The sequence below is a fragment of the Arctopsyche grandis genome, chromosome 1, assembly GCF_051622035.1.
Source record: "Arctopsyche grandis isolate Sample6627 chromosome 1, ASM5162203v2, whole genome shotgun sequence".
Classification (NCBI taxonomy): Eukaryota; Metazoa; Arthropoda; class Insecta; order Trichoptera; family Hydropsychidae; genus Arctopsyche; species Arctopsyche grandis.
Genome location: NC_135355.1, coordinates 537986 through 560396, shown reverse-complemented (window position 1 = coordinate 560396; position 22411 = coordinate 537986). Strand labels below are relative to the sequence as shown.

The 22411-nt window shown below is 34.1% G+C and overlaps 1 protein-coding gene across 1 annotated transcript; it reads right to left on the bottom strand.

The window, feature by feature from the left end:
- Positions 1 to 312: 312 nt before the first annotated feature.
- Positions 313 to 17141, bottom strand: LOC143910999 (potassium channel subfamily K member 18-like). The gene is made up of 2 exons (XM_077429697.1): positions 16496 to 17141; positions 313 to 1127 (listed from the first exon to the last, which is right to left on the bottom strand). The coding sequence occupies exons 1-2, from the start codon at positions 17139 to 17141 to the stop codon at positions 313 to 315; spliced, it is 1461 nt and encodes a 486-aa protein (XP_077285823.1).
- Between the last annotated feature and the right edge of the window lie 5270 nt (positions 17142 to 22411).

The following is a 22411-nucleotide window of genomic DNA, read 5'->3' as shown; positions in this document are numbered from 1 at the left end:
AAAAGTTACACACTGTCGGTATTACATCTCAGTGACATCTTCAACTTCCGGCTCCTCTTTGACCGTATAAACCCCGGATCTGGAGAGGGTGCCCGTCACGTGGTTCAACATTTCCGGCAACGGGGTGGGCTTGGGCTCCCTTGTGATCGTTCCATCCTTGGAGCAATCCTTCAGCATCATCCCGTCCAGGTCCGAATCTGGCGTATTGAAAGCCACCGTATTGGAATGAGTCGAGCCGAGCAGAGTCTCCTCGGTTAAATTCCTCTGGTACAATCTCTCCGACTTGGTCAACGTCTCCTCGCCGTTGTATTGTCAAGATATCTGACGGCTGCTCAGATCCTGCTTCAAGGCTCTCTGGACGCTGGCACGCAACATCCTCTCCTGATGCTTCAACCGATGGACGATCTCGTCGTGTAGGACGTTGAAGCACATGGCCGTCAACGCCAGGCCGGATATGATGTAAATCGAACAGAACCATATGGTACCATTGGAGTCGCGTTTCTTGTAGTGCGGACTCGAACCCGGCACCAGGTCGCCGAACCCTATCGTACTCAGGCTCATGAAGCAGAAGTAAATCCCGTCGAGCAGCTTCCAGTTCTCGATCTTGTATAACACGAACCCTCCGATGAAGATGTACGAAGCTATCATGATGAGGCAAAGCAGCACCGGAGCCAAGATCGAAAGTCCTCGGAAGGATATTTTGGAGTCCGTGTCGCCGCAGCTCAGGGAATCGCAGTCCCTCAGAAAAGACGGCTGCTTTTCTTTGGTGGGCGATGATAAGGACTGAGTCCTGTGGGCATGAGCTTGCGCTGCGGATATGATGGTGCCCGAAGGAGACCTGACATAGTACGGCTCCTGCATCAGCTGGTGAGTGGTGTGCTCGGTGTGCTGCCTGTGCAGCTTCTTCTTCCTCTCCTTGTCTGCCATCCTGGCCTCGTCGTAGCAGCAGTAGCCACAGTTGGTGCACAGGCAGCAGCAAAGTGCCCTGGAGAAGACACTCCTGGCCAGCCTGGAGAGAAGAGTTCCCACCACGCTCAGGTACAGCAGCGTCAGGGGGATCCCTAGCACGGCATACCCCATGGTGACGGCTTTGCCCAGCGCCGTGCGAGGAGCGATACTTCCATAACCTGCAACAGAATTTCCAATCAAACAAACAACCAAACTATACATACGCAGTTTCTGTCTACCTATACATACGCACGGGCACATTTAATTAAGGTTCTGATAATTATTTATAGGTGAGTTAAGTGTGTAAAATATGTGGCAGTTATTTCGCAAAAGCTCGACGCCTGACTCATAAATAACCACCCCTCCCCACCCCACAATATGCTCTCGGCTCGGGGCCGTCTCTCCCCCTTATTTATAAACACTCCCTAACTTTCGGATATCAAAAGTATCGAAATCGAATTCGAAACATATGTATGTATGTACATATCCGAACTTGTACACATGTGCTTTGTTCAACTTCTGAAAATATACTAATGTTTTTACTTTTTCTATGTAGTAATAATACATATGTTTGTACATGAAGTTTTGTGATCATGCGAAAATTCAAACTCGAGATTTTGACTGATTGAACACCGTTAGACCCCAAACGCACATGCAAACTATTATATCATTAGTTTATTGCAAACCTTTATATCATTACATACATACTTACGCGACCCAAGGCTTTAAGTAATATTTAATTACATTACATTACAATTTTGATTGAAATCCTAATCATGAAATCCCACATATTTTATATATTTATAGTTTATATTGTCATACATTTGTTATTGAAATAATGTTTAAATTGTCTTTTATTTTATTTCAGTATATTTTTTTTAAACAATATTTCATTTTGACCTTTTAAAATATGTCTATGCATTGTCGAATTTTGTTTATTGTCATTCCTCAAATACATTTTTTTTAATACCAATATTATTTCATCTTTGGAATCAAAATGAGGTAGAGATCTTTTAATTCAGCAAGTCTTATGGTCCGTACGCACCAAACCAACGACGATTTTGGACCAACTTTTAAAACCAGTAGCGTACAAAATATCGAAATAAAAATTAAATTAAAAAATTGAAATTAAATATCAAAATTAAGCTAAAGAGCGAGATTGAGCTAAAATTAGATCATCGTTGATGTTTTGAATTACAACAACGTTTTGAATTACGACGATACGCATTACAACCAGAGAAATATTATAATTTCTCTGATTACGAGCGAAAAAAACCTTGTTGTTATTTCTTATTAAAAGTCGTCACGATATACTACTGTTTCCGCCGTCGATGAAACATTTAACAAAAAAATCTGTCGGTGATTTGTCAAAGGGTTTTTTTTTCTTTCGTCGAAATAAAATTAATAATCACACATTATCCGATAAATTTTACGTCTGAGATGGATTTAATTATTTGATTTATTTCGACGAGAGAAACAATTGAAGACATTATCCGATAAAATTTACTTCTGAAATGATTTAATTAATTGATTTATTTCGACGAGAGAAACAATTGAAGACTAAAATTGCGATCATCGCTCGGTCACCCATACATGAGATATTCTCAGTAACTGCGCATTACGGGGAAGTAAAAATAATAATTCTTTGATTTTTTTTTTTCGATCTTAGAACGTATCTTCGTAAGTCAAAACATTTTCGACAAAAAAAAAGTCGAGGATTACCTGTATGTGATTGTTGATGATCTAATTTTAGGTCAATCTCGAAAATTTATTTAAATTGGGCATGTTCTGTTTTAACTTTCAATATTTTATTTTAATTTTAATATATTGATTATAATTTTATTTTGATATTTGAATTTAATTTTAATATAATAATAATAGTTTTAATTTTGATATTTAATTTCAATTTTTAAATTTAATTTTTATTTCGATATTTTGTACGCTACTGGTTTTATGCTGCTGGTTAAAACGTTGTCCCAAAATCGTCGTTGGTTTGGTCCGTACGCAGCATTATCTTGTATTAATAGCTTGTGTATGTATTTGAAAAAAATGCGTGTAAATTGTATACCGGCAGAAACATCACTTAGTTTTTTTTATGGTTCACGTGTAGGAATAAAATAAAACAAACCATAAGTTCTATTACATAAATAAAAAGTATAGCATTCAAGAAATAAAAACAAAAACAACATAAATTTAAATGAAATCATATCACTCAGGACATCCGCCAAATTCACAACGGTACTTGAATCATAGGCAAGGTTTATTATTAGTATCGAAATAGTCACCGAACCATTTAAAACTTATGTTTCCGCCGATATACACAATCGCCTCACCACGAAATGTATGTATTTGTTGGTAAGATGTATGTACATACATACATATGTATTGGTAGCAGATTATTATTACACCATGAGACTTTGTCAAATGAAAGACCTGTACGATAGATTAATACCGGAAAATCGCATTAACACAACACAACACATATGTACATATTATATGAACACACATATGTATATGTATATGTAATTGTGAATTTAAGTCGGTAGTTTGAACTATATATGTACATATGTATACATTAAAAATAGTAACCATATGATCTATGTATAATATGTTCGTTACTACGTTAGGTTACGTATAATTACGAACGGCAATTTTACAGCGGAGATTTAATTAACAATTTAATTACTTTGAATTTGAACTCTAAAAACGACATTTAAAAAAATACAACAATTTTCTTTATATTTAAATAAGTGACAAATATACAGTCCGTTTGAAAAATGATAGTGTGTAATATACATATATAATACATACATATGTATGTTGACTCCAGTGTGTGTGGCCCAAAATGAAAAGAATCATCACTCGGCGTAATTTTTGCATTTGACAAATTAATAATAATGAATATTTTCATTGTTTGGGGGCAACAAACAAAATGAAACACAAAGTGAAGTGTTGTGTGTTTGTGTGAGGGCGTGTTTCAAAAACGATGACGAGTAAAATGCGGTGATCCGGAACACATTTTATGTACACGTCGAAAACGAAACCTCCCCCTCCCTCTCTTACCCGTAAACTCGGCATTGTTCCGACAAAAAATATTGAAATTGGCCTCTCCCCCAACCCCCAACCTCCCGTATCGTAATTGGACAATAGGATCATTTGCGGGTAACGATCGTGGACCATAATTCCACAGTTTTCCACAGGCGGGCATGATAAGCGGTAATGCGGAATTTTCCACGAGATTTCTCTCGGAAAATGGTCCCCACGTGGCCAGCGACATTTATTGCATCCACTACCTTTAACAACAACGCCGATATACCCTTTATAACATTTTATAAACGCCAGGCCTTACAAAGTTTCAATTCATTATTTCAATACATACATATGTATGTACATATGTACATATATGTATAAGAGATATGTAGCTTGGACTATACACATGTACATTTTTTTTTATTACATAGAGATATACCAAGAAGACCTAACAGGCCAATTACAAACAATGCAGCAATTACGAGACACTGAAAACTCGCAAATTAATGAATTTTTCATAAATTTATTGTACACGTACTCAAATAGTGGTGACATAGTAATCAATTTAATCGGGAACCATTTCAACAGTAAAATCAGAAAAATTGGCAAAATCTGATAGGAAACGATCTACCTGGAGTCACAAATATCCAAGTCTGATCATCTAACATGTATTTACTAGTGCTTCCAATCCCAGAAGATTACTTCAGCACCGGGATTGCGGTGATAGGAATTTCCAATCCCGGGATCCCGGAATTGGAAATACTCCTTGGCTAAATTCTTTAAATTTTTGGTTCGCATCCATTTCTAGTTTTCTAAGATTAAATAAAAGACATCCTTTAATGTAATCAAATAAAGTAAAAAACATCACTTTCATTGATTGATTCGTTTTTTACAAATAGTTGGTACCGTCTAGTAATTATTCATCGAAAGAAAAGAGTGTGGATATGAACCCAAATATTGTTAGATGAAAAAATCAAAAGCAAGCTGAAAAGAGGCTAGTAAAAAAAAGAGAACACCTATAATGGGAGGTACCATTTCCGGTCAACTTGAAAATTTGAAAAAAAATTACGTCGTATCGATAATAATTTCAGTAACCGATACTAAGTTTCAGTTCGATAGGACGGTGTTCAAAAAATTCCCAATATACACTGACGTACAGACACACATACAAACACTCACACAGACACACAGACATCAGTGATCGATTCTGTCATTGCTCATCCCACCATTTTTCATTATATAAAGTTGTTTTATGTTTTTTCTTTATTATTTTTGTAAAAATAATATTTTTAAATAAATTTTGCCAGCACCGTAATCCCGGTATTCAGCACCGGGATTCACGGTACCAGAAAACACCGGGATGCCGGGATTGAAAGTCTTAGTATGTACGTACATAAGTACCGATCATTTGGCATACATTTTAAACTATAACTATGTATATAAAAATCTTTATACCTGTTTTTATTTTAAATTGTTTATGTGCATTTGTACGTATCTATGCTTTTATAGATAGGAAAAATAACGTAAAGATGAATATTACGTACTGTATTTTCAATAGAAAATAAAACTTAGCCTCAGACATGAATTAAAGCAGAAATACTAAATGTAATGTCATATTGTTATGTATGTACATACATATACATGATATGTATGCTCGTAACGAAAACAATGTTGATATTGAATAAACAGGAAACGGAAATGCAACGGTCGTACATTCATACATATTATATAATATGTACATATATACGGATTTAGTTATGTACGTTAATAATTCACACAGCTAAATCACATAGAATATGGTATTAATATGTATATGCATACATATCTACATATATGTAATATAAATATATACATATATGTAGGTATTTATTGTGCAATGCATAGATACACTTGTATGTACATATGTATGTGCAAATATTACATTTTATCCAAAGAAGTTCATAAATATATTTCTGTTTTAAACAGTTAAAGTAAATGAAATTGATTTGTATTACACAGGTACATATAATATGTATATCGCTTGATAAGCTTTACCTGAAAAGGGGGCTTTGGATTGGACATCCTTGACGCGCTGCGCCGGTCTAAAGATGTCGAAATTATAAATAGGTATATGGATCGAAGGAAAGGAAAGGAAAGACATCGTTAAAGCATATGGGGTGTCATCAAAACGAGGAGATCAAAGCCAAAGAACGAGTGGCTGATCTCTTTGGTGGCCATTTCTAAAGCGCGGTTTAGTGGTGCAACCCCTCTTATCGCTCTGCAACTTCATTCAAAACGAGCTTTGCGGTTATCTATTTTATAATACCTACTTATTTATGTACATACGTATGTATGTGCTTCTAAACGTCTGGACGGAAAACTCTTGTAAACATATCAAATTTATAATCAGTGTTCCTCAAGGAAGTGTTGTATGTATACCTATACCATGAATGAATTAACATTCAAGTTAGATTTTTTGATATACAGAGTGTTATCAAACGAATGCGCGCTCATATTACCATTATTAACCTATGCTTCACCTGTATGGAATAACGCCTCGAATACTAACCTTTCCAACCTCCAAGTAATACTAAATAAATCCCTAAAAATAATTTATAATACACCCATATATACTAACCTGAAAAAACTGCATGCCATATATAATATTCCGTTTGTTACAGACATTACTAACAAACTAACCAGTAGATTCTATAACAGAATCACTAATAACCATACTAACACACTTGTGAAGAGTCTCGGTGATTACAACAAAATGTCTATAACCTTCAGGTTTACCTAAGATTACCTAAACACAATCTGCTTTAGGTCATCGACTTTAGAGAGTCTTTAATTAATGTTATGTATTAGATGTATTATGAACATTTATAAGGATTGTTTAGATTAACATTAGAATAATATAATACTGTGATTACTAATCAAATTAAATTAAAATTGTAAAATAGAAAATGATCAGTAGATCAGTAGCTATTAAAATAGATATAAGATGTATTGTGAACATAATTTCGTAATAATAAAAAGCATTTCAAAATCAAACGAATGCGATGAAAGAAGCTAAATTTTCTAGTTCAAATCTTCCATCGATAATATTATTCTTGCTATGTAGAAAAGTGCAAAAACGCACGCGTCAAACACATACATATTTTTTCTTCTCGATCGTTTTTCTGAAGCTGTAAACGTACTTGACAATAAATAGAAAAAATCGTAATAAACTTGTTTCACAATGTATTCATGTCTCGTAAATTTTTTTGCATGTATGTATATATAGGTATAAAATATAAATGTATATAATATGTAGGTACATACATACATATGTCCACGCAAAATGTTAATGCTAAATTATTTTCATAAAATTGTGTAAACAGTCAGCGTAAAACGACAGGCATCTCGTAATGAATAGTCATGAGTTGAATTGAAATCCGTTTTCACTTTTTGCAGATACGTATTTTATCACACTCGACATAGTATGTACATGTACATATGTATGTGGATATGTAGATATGTATGTATGTACATAGAATGGCTAAGGTTTCGGCGATACAATGCAGTGCGTTGTTTCGTTCGTTATCGTAGCATACGCGTGTCTCTAACTTTGCAGACGACTCTTCAATAGAGTTTTCTCGACACAATCGATTTATGTTAAAACATGGGACCGGAGAAAACCCAAAACTGGGCGTCGGCTCATTCATCAGCCAGTCCTGGGAAAACGACACGGGGGATGGAAAACGACAGGCCGCAAACCCCTGACGTTTACTGAAAAGGAGCGATACCCCGCTACAAAACCATACCCTACATATGTATCTATCTATAACAGTGCTACTCAAACTTTTTCTGCTATCTATAACATTGCTACTCAAAATTCTCACGGACCAGCATCATATTTTAAAATAAAAAGGTTATAGATTATACATATGTATATGGTTGAAAACTTGTAAACAAATAAAAATAAAATAAAATCTGAGTAGTAAAATTTGTTTTATTGAATTCAAAGAAGTACAATATGTATATACTTAGACAAAGATAAAAAATGAAAATAAAAAAAACTAATGCGACATACATATGAGCTTATTTGTTATTATGTAGATAACTTATCGAGTTGTGGTTTAATCGAAGACAATGCCACACGCAATGGATCATAAATATCCACACTATAACGATGTTTTGTTTTAATTATACTCATGGTTGAGAAACCAGTCTCGCAAAGGTATGTTCATGCAAATGGTAAAAGAGTTTTCACCGCAAGTTCATAAATATATGGGAATTCTACTTTTAATTTGATACAAAAGCATGCAAGTGAAGTTGTGGTATCAAAGCATTTTTTTTAATTCTTGATTTGCAGTCAGATCAATTAGTTTATCTTCCAAATTACGTGATATATCATCATTCCATGGCAAAAATGGATTTTGTATCCATCCTTTTCCCTTTCGTGGATCGGCATCTGGTGGAAAATAGAATCGCTCTGATAAATTTGTCAAATGACAACTAATATTTTGAAATACGAATCTTCCATGTTTTTAGTTTTCGTTTCAACCCATCTGTATTGTCTGCCATTGTGAAACAAGATGACATTCTTCCTTGCATGGATAAGTTAAGGTAATTCTTAAGGTCACTTGGAATGAAATTCTTAAGGTTAAGGTCACTTGGCTATCCAGTCTATATTTTGAAATAGTTCTGACATAAGCTATTGTTTTATTTTTTTAATTACGGACCAGTAATGGGTCGCGGACCATAGTTTGAGTAGCACTGATCTATAATACAAACATTTGTATATTATATTACTGATCTCCACTCGCACACCCACTTTCAGTTTCAACGAGATAAATTAAATATAGGTTTATCAAAATGATGGACCCAATTCAAAAAGCCAAAAGCTGTTTAAGTCTTCCTAATGATGTATACTTGTGGAAAAAGCTAGTTCTGCAGCTTTCGTGTTGCGAAGTAGACATTTCGCAAACGACCAATGCTAAAATACACAGAGATTCGCTGAGACACGGTGATTTAATATATATATATATATATATATATATATATATATATATATATATATATATATATATATATATATATATATATATATATATATATATATATATATATATATATATATTTATATATATATATATATATATATATATATATATATATATATATATATATATATATATATATATATAAACATATATATATATATATATATATATATATATATATATATATATATATATATATATATATATATATTTATTTATTTATTTATTTTTTTTGATATGCATATATATGTATATGTATTTAAATGACATATTATCACCATAGCATGCTTTTATAATAATGTTTTATAAAATCCATTCCGAATGGCTTCGATTTAAGCTATGTAGTAAAAGTATGGGCGTTGAAGATACCGTGAAATTTTATTTATTCTTTGATAAAGGGGTAATTGAACGGTACATAAGAAAATTGATGATTTCTCTTAGCTTTCGCGAATGGCGGTTCGTTTCAGCCTCTGAACAATAATTCCCCTCTCGAATGGAATTTATTCATTTTTGGTCCTTTCCCCCCCCCTCCTCACCCTCCTTCCAATTCCCACCCTTTTGTTTTCTTTGTTCATTTATTAATTATCGCGTTCTTCTGTAGTGTTTTTGTTTGATTTATTGCAACCGAATTATTTCAATTTGACTGGAAAATTCAACACAAACACGCAAATATTTAAAAAATTAATAGGTTCATTTTGGAAATCAAATATTTGTATAGTATTATTTTAGAAATTTAAAAAAATATTTGATCCTCAACCCTTTGAGTGCTGACGACTTTTCTGTTGAAAGCCCGCCACGCTGAAAATTTGGCCAACATTTCTAAATAGATTTATTTTTAAATCCAATATAAAGCAGGTATAAAAATTGTAGCTAATCCAAACAAACCCTATATCACTACCCTAGATAACTACCGCTGAGGATTTCGAGCTTTATAAAGGTGTGTTTAGACTCTAATATATCTTGCAACAATATAAAACAAACAAAAGAAGTTTATTAATGAATGTATTTTTCCAAAGCTAGTTCCATCTTCTTCATTGTTGTTAAAATGTAATGCTCACAATCTAAATGCCAAGCCACAATCTAAAATACTCAGCAGCTAGCTAAATTATCCATCGGAAAATTCTGCTATAGTTATAAATTCAGAAATCCCGATGTAAACTAGTCTTTCTAAATGTTGAAAAATTAATGACACATATTACACAACCCATGTTCAAATGCATTTTTTTTTCAATGCTACCTGGAAAGGCTTAGCGGGTAGCGTTCTTGTTTTCTTTGTACATGCTCAAAATTTTCGTTTTTCAGGCTTATGGAATTGTTAGCAAAACGCCGATCGGCGTTGGTCAGCATTCAAAGGGTCAAGGAGTTTTTGAAAAAGTTGACTCCGAATTATAAAAGTCTATGTATCATTTCTCAGAATTTAAACTCCCCGAATGTCATCATATTAATGTAGGAGTCGAGATATAGGGAGGATTGCAGGAGAGAGAAATTAAAGGCGATCTAAAGTCAACCTTATACGTTTATTGTACATTAAAGTATACACACGACGCCTGTACACCACCCCTCAACATTACACTCATTACACATCAATTCATTCACACTAATAACTTGTTTGAAAATGTTTTTAATTTAATTTCTTTATTTTTAAACAAAAGAAACCAAAAAAGTGCAAAATCAACGAACGTTGTGCTTGAACGAGCGAGTAAAAAAACGAGATTTATTTATTTAAACATTCGTTCAAGATACATAAGTACATATGTACATAGGTACATAGGTAGGTAAGTGTCAATATAATCTGAAGTCGTAAATAAGGGCAGGTAGGCGAGAGGTCGAGTATTTGCACGCATAAATCAGACGTCCGTTTAAGTGAAATAATGTGAAACGTCAAACGAGCGGGACCGAAACGGGATCGCTTTGACGCAGCCTCCCCTCCACGTTAATATTCGAATAAATCGTGCAAACCCTCCGCTTCCGGTGTATAAATTTCCGGTTTGTTTTCTCACGCGAGCCCAACTTGTGCAAGCATCGCGACGCGGAAAATCACGGCAAAGCTCCCGCGGGAAAACCGAATTTCCCCGCGGTAGTTTTTCCATATTCACCTCGCTTCCCCCCCCCCCACAAATGTTTACGCAACGCGTGAAAAGGTGACCCAACCCATAAATAAAACCTCTGACTTTATTGATACATCCTCTAACCTACACATGTATATGTAAAAAAAGAAATGGTAAAAACTACCAACCGTACATATTATATAAACAATATAAAAGACCGATAGAAAAATTAATTAATTAATTAAATACATTATTAATAGATGGCGGTTAATTCTCAGAGATTTAGCACCATATATTTGCCTAGGGAAAACATTGGTATCGAACAGTAAATATAGAAGTTTTTTCTTTTGATATTGTATTCATGTATACGTTTTTGTAGTGATTTAGCCGTGACGTACATATGTATGTCAAATTGAAACGACTGATATAGTACGATGAGCGTTATCTCAGATAGACAGACAGACATACAGATAGCGATATTATTATTAACTATTTTTATAAAACAATATCTTTATCTAACCTTAGTACAAAAGTACGTAGGTAGGTATATAGTAATTTTTTTTCATTTCATCCGAGTATCGCCAAATCGAATTTTTTTCACTACGGAATAGAATGAAAATTCTTCCCATGGAAAAGATAGTCATCCTTCATCATATATCACGGTGAAAATATTTATCCGAAATATTCACCCGTTGCTCGACGAGCGAATAGGTATCTCCGAAATCAGGAGCCGGGGGTTGGGAAGGGGGGGGGGGGGAAATTACGAAGAGATGGAAAAAGAGAACGGTTTATTCTGTTTCAGACGCCGGCCATCCATCAACATGGCGGACGTCAAATGAAATCAGCGTCGGCGAAAATGAAAAAATGGTTTCGCGAAGACAGAAATTGGACAAGCTGATCCGTGAGCGGCCATGTTGATCCGCGGAATGAAGATTGGCTTAGAGGCAGAGTCGCGGAAAATCGCGGAAAATCGCACTAACCCTCTCGATTACGACTCCGATCCATCATCGTCGCTAATGACACGATGACGCCCATCCGCCACCCGATATACACGTATTTCTACTACTCCTTACCGAAAGATTCGATTTCGAATACCGAACTCGATTCATTCACTCACTCAACTGAAGCAGTTATGGGGATCCGAAACTGAAACAGTAATCGGGATCAGGAACTGAAACAGTAATCGGGATCCGGAATTGAAAAAGGCATCCGGATCTGGAAATGATGAAAGAACTGAAAAATAATCGATATCGTCGCCATACAAACTGTTGCACTATTACAATATAAACATAAAAATAAATATACAATATAGATTTATCACTATTACAATATAAACATTTATTATTAGCACTATGAGTGAAGTGAAAAAATATTATTTATTATTTATTATTATTATTAATAGTTTTGGACCATTGTGGCATTACAGGAAGAACCTAATGCGCCACAATGGCCTACATTTAACAAAGATATAAGCAGAAAACATCGTAAAATAAAATAATAATAATAAAAGTAAATAATAATACAATTAAAATAGTACATAAAAATGTACAAAGGAGAAAGAAAAAGTAAAATAAATCAAACAAAATATGAATAAAAAATAAACTCACAGAGAGGTCCAAATGGAAGAGAGTAGATTAAGATTCCACTCATACATCACATTCAAATTAAGAAAGTAATGATGAGCGCAGGTTACCAGATAAATATGTTAAAATAACATCCGATAATCTACGCTCCCTAAGGTGGAAAATATCACATTCAGGGACGGCAGCAACGATTTCATTGATAAGTCGAATAGCTCTAGGTATAGGAGCCATTCGAAAAAGAACTGTGCGAGCAGAAGGTACAACCATTAAATTATGATATCTACCACGCACATAATTATTAGGTACATAAAGTCCCAATTGTTCCAGCAACAACGGGCATGACGTATTACCACGCAGTAGCTGGAGAACGAAACGAATTAACGAGAAGTTTCTCCGAAGTTCAAGGGAATTATACCCAAGCATGCCCAAAAGGAAAGGGAGTAGGATAGAGATATAGGTAATACCCAAACTCTAACTTATATAGAAAACGAAGAAATGATTTTTGCACTTTTTCGATAATAAGAGAGTAAATATGTATATATAAATACATGAAAGATAATGAGAACCTATAATGCAAACGTTATAAAATATTATGTGAAAAGAAATAGTTATAGGCGTTTAAACAATTAAAATCCGACAAAACGAGAGGGTGGATGAAAGGGAAATATATAATTCTACTTACCACAAGACGTCAAGATGGTCAAAATTTTTGTATTTCTTAAACATGTCTATTACGATTATTTTTCGCATTGGCGGAGTTGATTTGAATATCTATTATTGACCGAACCGCGCAAAATGGCAAAGTTTCAAAACTATCGGAAGAATGTCGGATATAATATACATATGTTGTCAGACCAATGAGCGAAGTGAAATAAAGAAGAGGCTTGTAAAAATGTTGTGAGCGAGAAAATCCGTCTACATATGTACCTACATACATATGTATGTATGTAAGTGAGAGATGGGAAAATGGTGATGAATTAAATAATATGAGAAATGTGCGAACCCACGTTTTGGGTATGTTAAATAAATAAAACGCCCCTATAAACACGAGTGTGTGTGTGTGTACATTAAAGCAACAAAGGGAACTCTTTCCATTCGCTGACAAAAGAAAAATATGCCGAGTACGTATACTGAGAAGTTATTTTCATTGTACAGACATTGAATGCGCGTCAACCCAAGAGGAGACGTCTCGTCTCGTGTCGTGTCATACTTAATAAACAACAATAATATCGCACTGTATTGTATCTACATATGTATGTATTATAGGTACGTATACATACATACATATGTATGTATTTATCACATATTACACTCACTGATCCTATAAATAACCATCGATGACTGCATACATACATACATATAATTACAAAGCCCACCATGTTGAAACACCAATTTGGCGTTTTGAGACTTGTGACAAGTCGAAGAAATCAATGAAATCAACAAAAACAAAATGTAAATTTTCCGCCTGTGAAGAGAAAGCGTAAGAATAGTGAATCGAGCTGGTTGAGTCTCTTAATTAGCTTGGGTAAAGAGAAGAGAATGTCACGACGCGGCCGCAAGAAGTGTGTGATGGGCGACAGAATAAATTACGCTCGTTAATAATGAAACAACGTGGAAATGTTGAACATTATTAACGACCGCAATCCAACCTGTACAAATGTCGGATATTAATTTTCACATTCTCTATACACACGATAGGAGAGGAGAGGAAATCAGCCCATGACTCGACTCGACTCAGTTTCTCCTCCGGGGATTATTTGCTCATCAATTCGCAAATTGCGAATCATCTATCTGACTCGAATCAAATTATACAACGTCGACTTCAAATTCTATTTATACATATGTATGTATGTATACCTACACATGTTTATACATATGTATGTGCGGTTCATCTTGCCCAGTGGCTTGGAACAGCTTCATTCGGCTGGATTTTTAGGCTCGTCTCATTCATCTTCTTCGTTGTACGTACATAATATAAAAGGACATAATTATGCGAAAATGCATGTATGTATATTGTTGCTATTGTTGCGTAGGGGTGGGTGGAGGATCCAAGTAAAAGGCCAACAGTCGAGTCACAGCATTTATTGATGATTCAGGAGATACACGCAGTGTCACTGCTAAGTCCAGAATGACCTGATATCGCTTACGTACCGCCTTATAAGGGGTAGATCTCTCAGGACGTCTAATCTGTTTACCAACTGTATAGTCACGTATTCGGATATGTATTCCCACGGTATGAGAAGTGCAATCATTGTCTAGCTTTCATGCACTTAGCTTGTCGCTAATCCCTAAAACCACTTACACCGGTCTCACGGTATGCATTTAGTTAATAGATATCCGTTACAGATAATCCTGTCCCATAGGTTCGGTCACACAGTCTCTGGGATTCTATTCGCTTAATCCGCGACGTACGTAACATTTATTCGCTTAATCCGCGACGTACGTAACACTATTAATCAAATGTATGGATTTAAACAATAATTATTTTTCCCGTAGAAAAAATAGACTAGTAAAAAAAAGTTTTTTAAAAACAAACCTCTTTTTTAGTTTTGTATATAATATTAAGATATATAAATTATTATCTTGAATAAAAATACCAATAATTTAATTTTACTACCGCCATCTGTGTATAAAACTAAAGACTACATAGACGTCACCCAGATTTAAAACTTGCAAACTTCAAACGCGTCTAATGCTGCGTACGGACCAAACCAACGACGATTTTGGTCCAACGTTTTAACCAGCAGGATAAAACCAGTAGCGTACAAAATATCGAAATAAAAATTAAATTGAAATTAAATATCAAAATTAAAAATATCATTATTATATTAAAATTAAATTCAAATATCAAAATAAAATTATAATCAATATATTAAAATTAAAATAAAATATTGAAAGTTAAAACAGAACATGCCCAATTTAAATAAATTTTCGAGATTGACCTAAAATTAGATCATCATCAATCACATACAGGTAATCCTCGACTTTTGTTTGTCGAAGATGTTTTGACTTACGAAGATACGCACTAAGATCGAAAAAAAAATCAAAGAATTATTATTTTTACTTCCCCGTAATGCGCAGTTACTGAGAATATATCATGTGTTAGTATGGGTGACCAAGCGATGGTCCCAACCCGGTACGTAGTCGGTTTATCAAACGAAATTTTTTTAGTCTTCAATTGTTTCTCTCGTCGAAATAAATCAATTAATTAAATCATTTCAGAGGTAAATTTTATCGGATAATGTGTGATTATTAATTTTATTTCGACGAAAGAAAAAAAACCCTTTGACAAATCACCGACATCCGACACCGCGTTTTTTTATGAATTGTTTTTTTTTATCGATCGTCGACGGTAGAAATACAGTAACATCTCGTGACGACTTTAACAATATTTTTTTTCGCTCGTAAGCAGAGAAATTATAATATTTCTCTGGTTTTAAATGCGTATCGTCATAATTCAAAACATTGTTGTAATTCAAAACATCAACGATGATCTAATTTTAGCTCAATCTCGCTCTTTAGCTTGATTTTGATATTTAATTTCAATTTTAAAATTTAATTTTTATTTCGATATTTTGTACGCTACTGCTGGTTAAAAAGTTGGCCCAAAATCGTCGTTGGTTTAGTCTGTAAGCACCATTAAACGATATTTTATCTCTATCGTAATGGCGGAGGATCCATTTACTTATATTGATGACCAAAATGAGCAATATGGCAAAGTATGAAAACGATCGGATAAGAGGCAAACTTTTTCCTGAATTGTAATCGTAAGTGAAACATAAATAAAGGAGGGTGGAAAAAGCAGTTGTATGTAGGTAGTACGGTTTTATAGTATATATTAGTTAAGCATTTAACTTACCTATTGTAGTGAGGACGGTGAGAGAGTAGAGAAAAGCCTTGGCGAAGTTCCACTCGAACTCGTCTGCTTGCGCTCCACTTCCGGCAGCTTCCAAAGCTCTTCCGGTCCCAGAAGGAGATCCGTTGTTTCCCTGTCCGGCCAGCTCGGCGGCCACCTTTTGGACCAGCTGCTCTTGAAACCTCCCTATCTCTTGAGCGGCCAATCTCGTCCAATTCTCCTTGTACAAAATGTTCAAAGAAACCGTTATCTCCCATATGTTCTCGACAGTTTTCGCCCTCAACTCGGCGCTAGCCTGAGAAGCGGTGTTGTTCTGTCCCGTTGCCAATTTATTCGTATCCTTGTCCTTCATCTGCTGTTGGTAGAGAGTAGTTGCCAGCGTTTTCTGATGCATCTTGGCAGCGCCGCCTTCGATTGCCAAAAACACGAACGACCCCAGCAGAGTGTAGGCCAGCAGCAGAGCAAATATGCCTATATTGGTTACCACTCCTGTCACCAGTCCTTTCCTTTTGGCTTTGTTCGTTTTTATGCAAAAGCAGCACGTCGTCGGCGAATCTCCGCTCGTTTTCCGTCCAAAGTTTTCCGGATGCATTTTCGATTCGCCATTTTTCGCCTTGATGCTCTTTTTGATGCCGCTTCCGTACTGCATCTTGGCGATATCCCCCCGCGCAACGAATCATCGAAATGTGGCCCTCAGCTATTTTGCATCATCATCGGTTCACCGCCATCTGAAACAATCGAAACGAAATCATATATAAATACAATTTTTTTTTCTCTCTCGAAAATATTGTTTTATACGGGGAGACCTCTTGGAAAATCTGCAATCAAAACACATTAAAAAAGGAAAATCCCACAAAGATTACTGCCAGCCTGTGGAAACTGATCCCGAGCCATTTCCCATCAGATTTTCATTCCCTTTGATATTAAGCAGCGCATGAAACGATTCAAAAGACGCTTAAATGTGTCCCAATGTTGTTTTTTCTCTACATATTACATATATGTATAGTATTATATAGATAAATGTGTACATACATACATATATATAAAATATATTATATATTACTATTTTAATGTTTTGTTTTTTATGATTGTGCTAAATGTATTTTTGTTTGTGTATATATATATATATATATATATATATATATATTTTTGTTAGCTCTCTGTTTATATATATTTTTTCGACCATTGTGGTGCATTGAGGATTCCTGTAATGTCACAATGATCCAAACTTAATGTACAAATAAATAATTGGATATGATGTATTTTTCGATTTTTGATATTCTTCAAATTGAGCCTCACGGGGATGTTTGTGTCCACGGTTGGTTTGTACATATGTAAATATGCACATATATACATACATACATATGTATATTGGTGCTGACTGTTGATACTAGACATTCCCAATTACATATGTTATGTAAATATATTATGTTCAATAATTAGTTAAATATATTATGTTGTGTGAATAATTATATTGCTTGAACTTTCGGTTTTTTATGAATTGTGTGTATAAATATGTATTTAATTTCTGTATAGTTTTTATTCTGTTTCGACCATTGTGGCGTATTAGATATCCCTGTAATGCCAAAATGGTCCAAACTTTAAATACATATATGTTTGTTCTACTAATCTATTCAAGGGATGTTTTGAAATATAATGACAAAAATGAGGTTTTTTCGTTGAGTTGAAATATAGATTATGAATTATTATTTTCAACAATGATTTACATGTTAAATGTTAACTTTTTCACATAGCAAAGGAGGTAAAGCAAGTGGGTGGAGTGGGGCTTTTACGGGTCTTGCAACCCCCAACCCCCAACCCCGCCACTAACGATCGTTAGCGACAATATAGCCAGCCGAGTAATCTTCGTTAAATCGTTAAACTTTTACCCGTTGAAAGCTTTCATGTGTGCCCTCGAAATGAATGAAGTTTCATCACACGAATCGAGTCGCTCTCTTACCCGTAGGATTAACCCGCTATTCGTTTTTATTATTTGCAACCCAATTTAACTGGTTTCGCTGTCGACTGTGGTCGCATTTTCCACATTTTCCGCGGTCGGGCGCTTTTCTCCAGCGCGAGCTTTTCCAACCGGGGTAGACAGCTTCCGAACAAAAGATATAAAACCTGATGATTTATGTATGTATTATGTAGTGTATGTTGCTGACCGGGCGATCCGAGTTTGGCGTTCCACTTGTCAACTATTTTGGATGAGTTTACAACGCTCTCAGACACTGCACGCGCACATGTAACATACATATGTACATACATATGTATACGTACATACATACTATGCATTATATTATCTAGATATGTATGCATTCCTCGTATGTACTCGTGTCGGTGCGCACACTGGAAAAACTTAAGGAAAGTTCTCAATTTGGAATTTCTTTTCCGGGTTAGAAGATCTGGAACGGTTCCACAAGCCCCATAAATATGTATGGGGTTTCCGCCTCTTTGTTGCAGCTCTTCCTGAAATCCCATAATCAGGTTTGTATTCCACCAACAAGCTCGTATAAATCCGTCTTCTATTTTGCCAATTGGAACGTCTCTTTCGACACGCATCAATATATTATATATTACTCGCCTATTCTTTTATTCGACATACGTATTCGTCTCTACAAATATTTATAATAATTATACTTCCGTAGTATTTTATTTTAGATACGTCTGCTTGATTTGTACTGTTTCGGAAATTTTATAAATAAAACTCGGAGGGGAATAAATTTCATTTGAAAATTGTATTTCATCCAAGTATTACATAATATCTTGCGTGTCGCATAATTTTTGCGATATCCTTCATTTATCGAAAGCATAAAAAATAAATTGTCGACCGTCGATTTTTATTTTGGCACTTTTCACATTTTGATTCGAAAATTTCATCAAAGTAAGATGACATTTAAGAAATCAACATGCTTTCCATCGCTCGCAAAAAAATACAATTCTCTCGATTTTTTTATATTCCGAGAAGATTTTATTTATTACGATAATTTGACGAGATGTCCCATAAAAAATGCGTTAAAATTTTTCCCGAAACGTCTTTTATATAACATTTATAAAAATTCTTCAAATTTAATATTGAAAAAATATTATTTAGAAACGCCTATTTATTTAAAATACCATGAAATACTCTAGGCATAAAAAATATACAACGGACTTTTGGAAATATGTACATATATGCAGGCATAGGAACAGCGGCGCTGCAACACCCCCAGAAAAAATACAAAAAAAAAACACATTTGTATACATTTACAACTTGTGAATATATTTTAAATAAGAATGATTAGATATTTGACATAATCATTATTAATGAGTATGTCAAATATATCTAAATACAAGTTGTAAATGCGATTTTTTTGTAATTTTTTGTAAACTGGTGGTGCTGTAGCGCCGCAGTTCCTATGCACGAGCCGCGCCTGCATATACATATGTAGATATTATTTATTATATATTTATTTTCATTTTTAATATGCAAAGTTTTTTTTTTTTTTTTTTCTTTGGTTTTCTTTTTCGGTTTGATTTGGATCAATTACCCAGTAACAATGTCCAATTTCGATTTTTATTTATTTTTTTACGCAAACATACATAGGTATTATATGTTATAAAAGTTAATAATTCCTAAAATTCTAAAATAAGATGTTTAATGCTTTGAAGATTCCTTACTTTAATTCGTTCATCCATTTTATAATAAAATATTACACACCTATGTACATACATACATACACTTTTGGTCCACATCACTATTTATGTACCCGCGAACTTTTCGATGCCTTTATTAGCATTATATTAATTTCCCACTTTGCGCAATTAATTTGCACAAAGAGAAGTTTTCAAAGGGAGGTTTTGTCTTGTCCCTTTGATATGTAAAATTGATCGGCCTCCATCTGATACGGCTGCCGGTCCAAGAAACCAAAGAAAATATATATTTATGGAGGAAACCAGTCCTCATCGATCGCATTTTATTCGCAAGACAGCGGTCGACAAACTCATTAACAAACTAATTGAATGGAGAGCGGGGGGAAAAGAGGGGGGGGCGGGTGTTCCAACTTTTGAATTTATGTGCAAAACTCGATTTATCTCCATCCGATCTCAAACACTTACTTAAAATTAAATAAAAAGAAAACTTATAATGCCACCATCGTGACATTATAAGTGAAATGATCAATCCCGGTTGTTAAATTTTCCGCAATTCTATAGAGAAAGATAAAAAAAAATGGAACAAATGTTGTGCGTAATGTGAAGTTTCCCAAATGAGACCGAGAAACACAATTTTAAGTATACATATATATGTAAAATAGACAAATATTGAACATTAAATGCGTACATACATATGTATGAATATATTATATAAAAAATATATTAATTCGAAGTGTGTACGAACTTTGTAAATGAAGTTTCATCATTATCGATTTAATCTAAAAGAAAAAATGCTAAACGTTTCGTAAATTATTTTAATGAATAAACTGTCAAACTCTTCGCGGGCTATCGGATCAAAGAAACCGCGGAATGGTATATTAATTAATCACGCAAAATTTCAAAACAATTTATTCCAGACGAATCGTTTAAATTCCAATTTGCCAGCGTTTTGAAATTTCGGCGTCGAATTTACAAAATTAGCAAGAGGAAGAGGAGGAGATTGAAGTGCGAGATAAGGAACGGGGGATGGGGGGATGGGGGGATGGGGACACCCTATAATGATAAATAAATGGAATTAAAGTGCAATTGGTGTGGTGTGAAAGCAATCGAATGTACCACATATATACATACATATGTATGTATATGTGTATGTAATCGACGCGATGAAGTAAATTCTGTCGGATGAAAGAGCGGAAGGCGGTTTCCCGGAATGTTTGTTAATTTGAACCCCCCGTGTGGAAGTAATCGATGAACAACACCATTTAGTAGACACACACACACACACACACACACACATTCGATCCAACCGAAACGAAACAATTCCAAATTTGTTGTGCTTTCACAAGCTTTTTAAATTAAACCGAAAAGGATGCATCTCGACAACACACAAAACTAAAACGTCACGCTGACTCAATCAATTACACTGTTCGACACGAAAAATTGTTCAGAGACGAGATATGACTTTTCTTATAGATCTATGCACAGTAAATTGACAGATTTTGAACAGGAAATTGACAGATTTTGAGACATCGACCGAACAACACGATATAGAAAAATCGCGCGATTTAAAAAACACATATATCTCCGAATCTCGTGCCAATCAACATTTTTTATTACCAGATTCATGTTCATAGATCTATAAGAAAAGTCATATCTCGTCTCTGAACCAAAAAAAAGTCTTCATTTGTTGGAAAGTGTTATCTACCTATATATATATATATATATATATATATATATATATATATATATATATATATATATATATATATATATATATATATATATATATATATATATATATATATATATATATATATATATATATATATATATATATATATATATATATATATATATATATATATATATATATATATATATATATATATATATATATATATATATATATATATATATATATTTATATATATATATATATATATATATATATATATATATATATATATATATATATATATATATATATATATATATATATATATATATATATATATATATATATATATATATATAGCCAGCAGCATAGCTCGGACGTTAAGCTTCTGCTTACCGTCAAGAAGGTGCCGGGTTCAATCCCTGAATGAAAATGAATTTTTCAGAGTATGCTGTTGGTCAGACCTGGATTTGTGACTCCAGGTTGATCGTTTCCTATCAGAGTTTGCCAATTTTCTCTGATTTCATTGTTGAAACGGTTCCCGGAAAAAAAAATTGGCTAAAAATCCTTCCTACCTACTATGTCACCACTATTTGAAATTTGATTGATGT

Excerpts from the sequence above, each read along its gene's own strand:
- LOC143910999 (XM_077429697.1), bottom strand. The coding sequence starts at position 17,141 with ATGCAGTACGGAAGCGGCATCAAAAAGAGCATCAAGGCGAAAAATGGC. Across the intron at positions 1,128-16,495 it reads CACCGTCCTCACTACAATAG|GTTATGGAAGTATCGCTCCT; the intron begins GTAAGTTAAATG and ends ATTCTGTTGCAG.